We start from the raw sequence: 1,556 nt of genomic DNA on the forward strand, positions 1-1,556 counted from the left end.
GTGGGCGAAAAAAAGGCCCTAGTGATCCAAATCTTGAAGCAAATGTGTTGGCCTTAATAAACGAAAATAAATCAATATCTGTGCGCGATTTGGCGAAAAAAGCTAAAACGAGTGCTACTGTGATTCAAAGAGTGAAGCAACGGAATAACTTAAAAACTTATAAAAAAAAAAGATTCCCAAAAAAAGTCAACGACAAATAAAAATAGGGAAAACAAGACTACGGAAGTTGTACGAACGTTTGCTAAAAGATTCTGTTGAGTGTGTTATAATGGACGATGAAACATACGTAAAAATGGACTCAAGAACATTACCAGGTCCCCAATTCTATACAAAACAAAAAGATGGTACTGTCGACCAGTCATTGTCAACAATTGAAATAGAAAAATTTGGCGAGAAAATACTCATCTGGCAGGCTATTTGCTCTTGTGGCCTTAAGACCACTCCTTTTTTCACAAAGGGTACTATATCGGCCGACATTTATAAGAAGGAGTGTCTAAACCGTCGCCTAATACCATTTTATAAGAAACACATCGTGTCAACAATATTTTGGCCTGATTTAGCCACAGTGCACTATGCTCATTCTACTTTGGCTTTGTTGAAGGATAACAATGTCAATTTTGTTAAAAAAGAGGAGAACCCTCCAAACGCTCCAGAATTTCGCCCGATAGAGAAGTATTGGGCAATTGTCAAACGGAATTTGAAAAAGGATCATCGAGTTGCCGAAAACGTCAACGAATTTAAAAAAAAACTGGCTTAAAGCAAGCCGAGCCGTTACAAAAGAAGGTGTGCAGAATTTAATGAAGGGAATTAAACGAAAAATTCGGCAGAAATTAAGAGAATAATTTTTTTTTACTAGTTTTAATTAAAAGTGGATAAAAACTCTTCTATTTGTTATTAAAAGAAAGTTACAAGCTCAAATTAATAAAATCCGTTAAGTTACAAATAAAAAATTGTGTGCAGTTTCTTTTCGGTACAGTCCTTATTTAAGAAAAGATAATAAAGAAAACGAGGCAGTTGCCCGTAGTTGCCCACGAGAACTAAACGGAGTTTTTAATTGGCGATCCTGCCAGGAGAATCGTGAAACTCCTGTTGGACCAAAACCAAAAAAAAAAATACAAAAATTACTAGTGTGCTACTCAAAGCGTACGGTAGCAATTAGAAACGCGCTAAGCAATTAACGGCAAAGTAAAAAAGTTTAAAAAAACACTAAGTCCAAAAAGAGACACATAAGCAAAAAAATCTCAGCGCCACTTAGAAAAATATTGAAAAAATTTCGAGTGTGCGTTTGTGCCACCAATTGCCAATCGAACACGCCTTGTCGAAGCGGATTACGAGCAAATAATAAGCAAACGTACGCGTTACAAAAAAAACAAAAACAAGTAAGGAAAGGCTAAATTCGGGTGTCACCGAACATTTTATACTCTCGCACGATAAAGTGATAATCGAGATTTCATTATCAGTCATTTACATATTTTTCAAATACCGTATTTGTGTAAAGATTAATTCCGCTATCATCATTGGTTTCTAATGTATATATTATACAGAGAAGGCATCAG

General features: G+C 35.3%; 1 protein-coding gene across 1 annotated transcript; it reads left to right on the plus strand.

Annotated features, from left to right (window-relative positions):
• Window positions 1-292: 292 nt before the first annotated feature.
• Window positions 293-757, plus strand: LOC120779338. Its single transcript, XM_040111537.1, has one exon. It carries the CDS (start codon window positions 293-295, stop codon window positions 755-757), a length of 465 nt encoding a protein of 154 aa, XP_039967471.1.
• Window positions 758-1,556: the final 799 nt, after the last annotated feature.

The sequence above is a fragment of the Bactrocera tryoni genome, unplaced genomic scaffold (genome assembly GCF_016617805.1).
Source record: "Bactrocera tryoni isolate S06 unplaced genomic scaffold, CSIRO_BtryS06_freeze2 ctg7180000189099_QRY, whole genome shotgun sequence".
NCBI lineage: Eukaryota > Metazoa > Arthropoda > Insecta > Diptera > Tephritidae > Bactrocera > Bactrocera tryoni.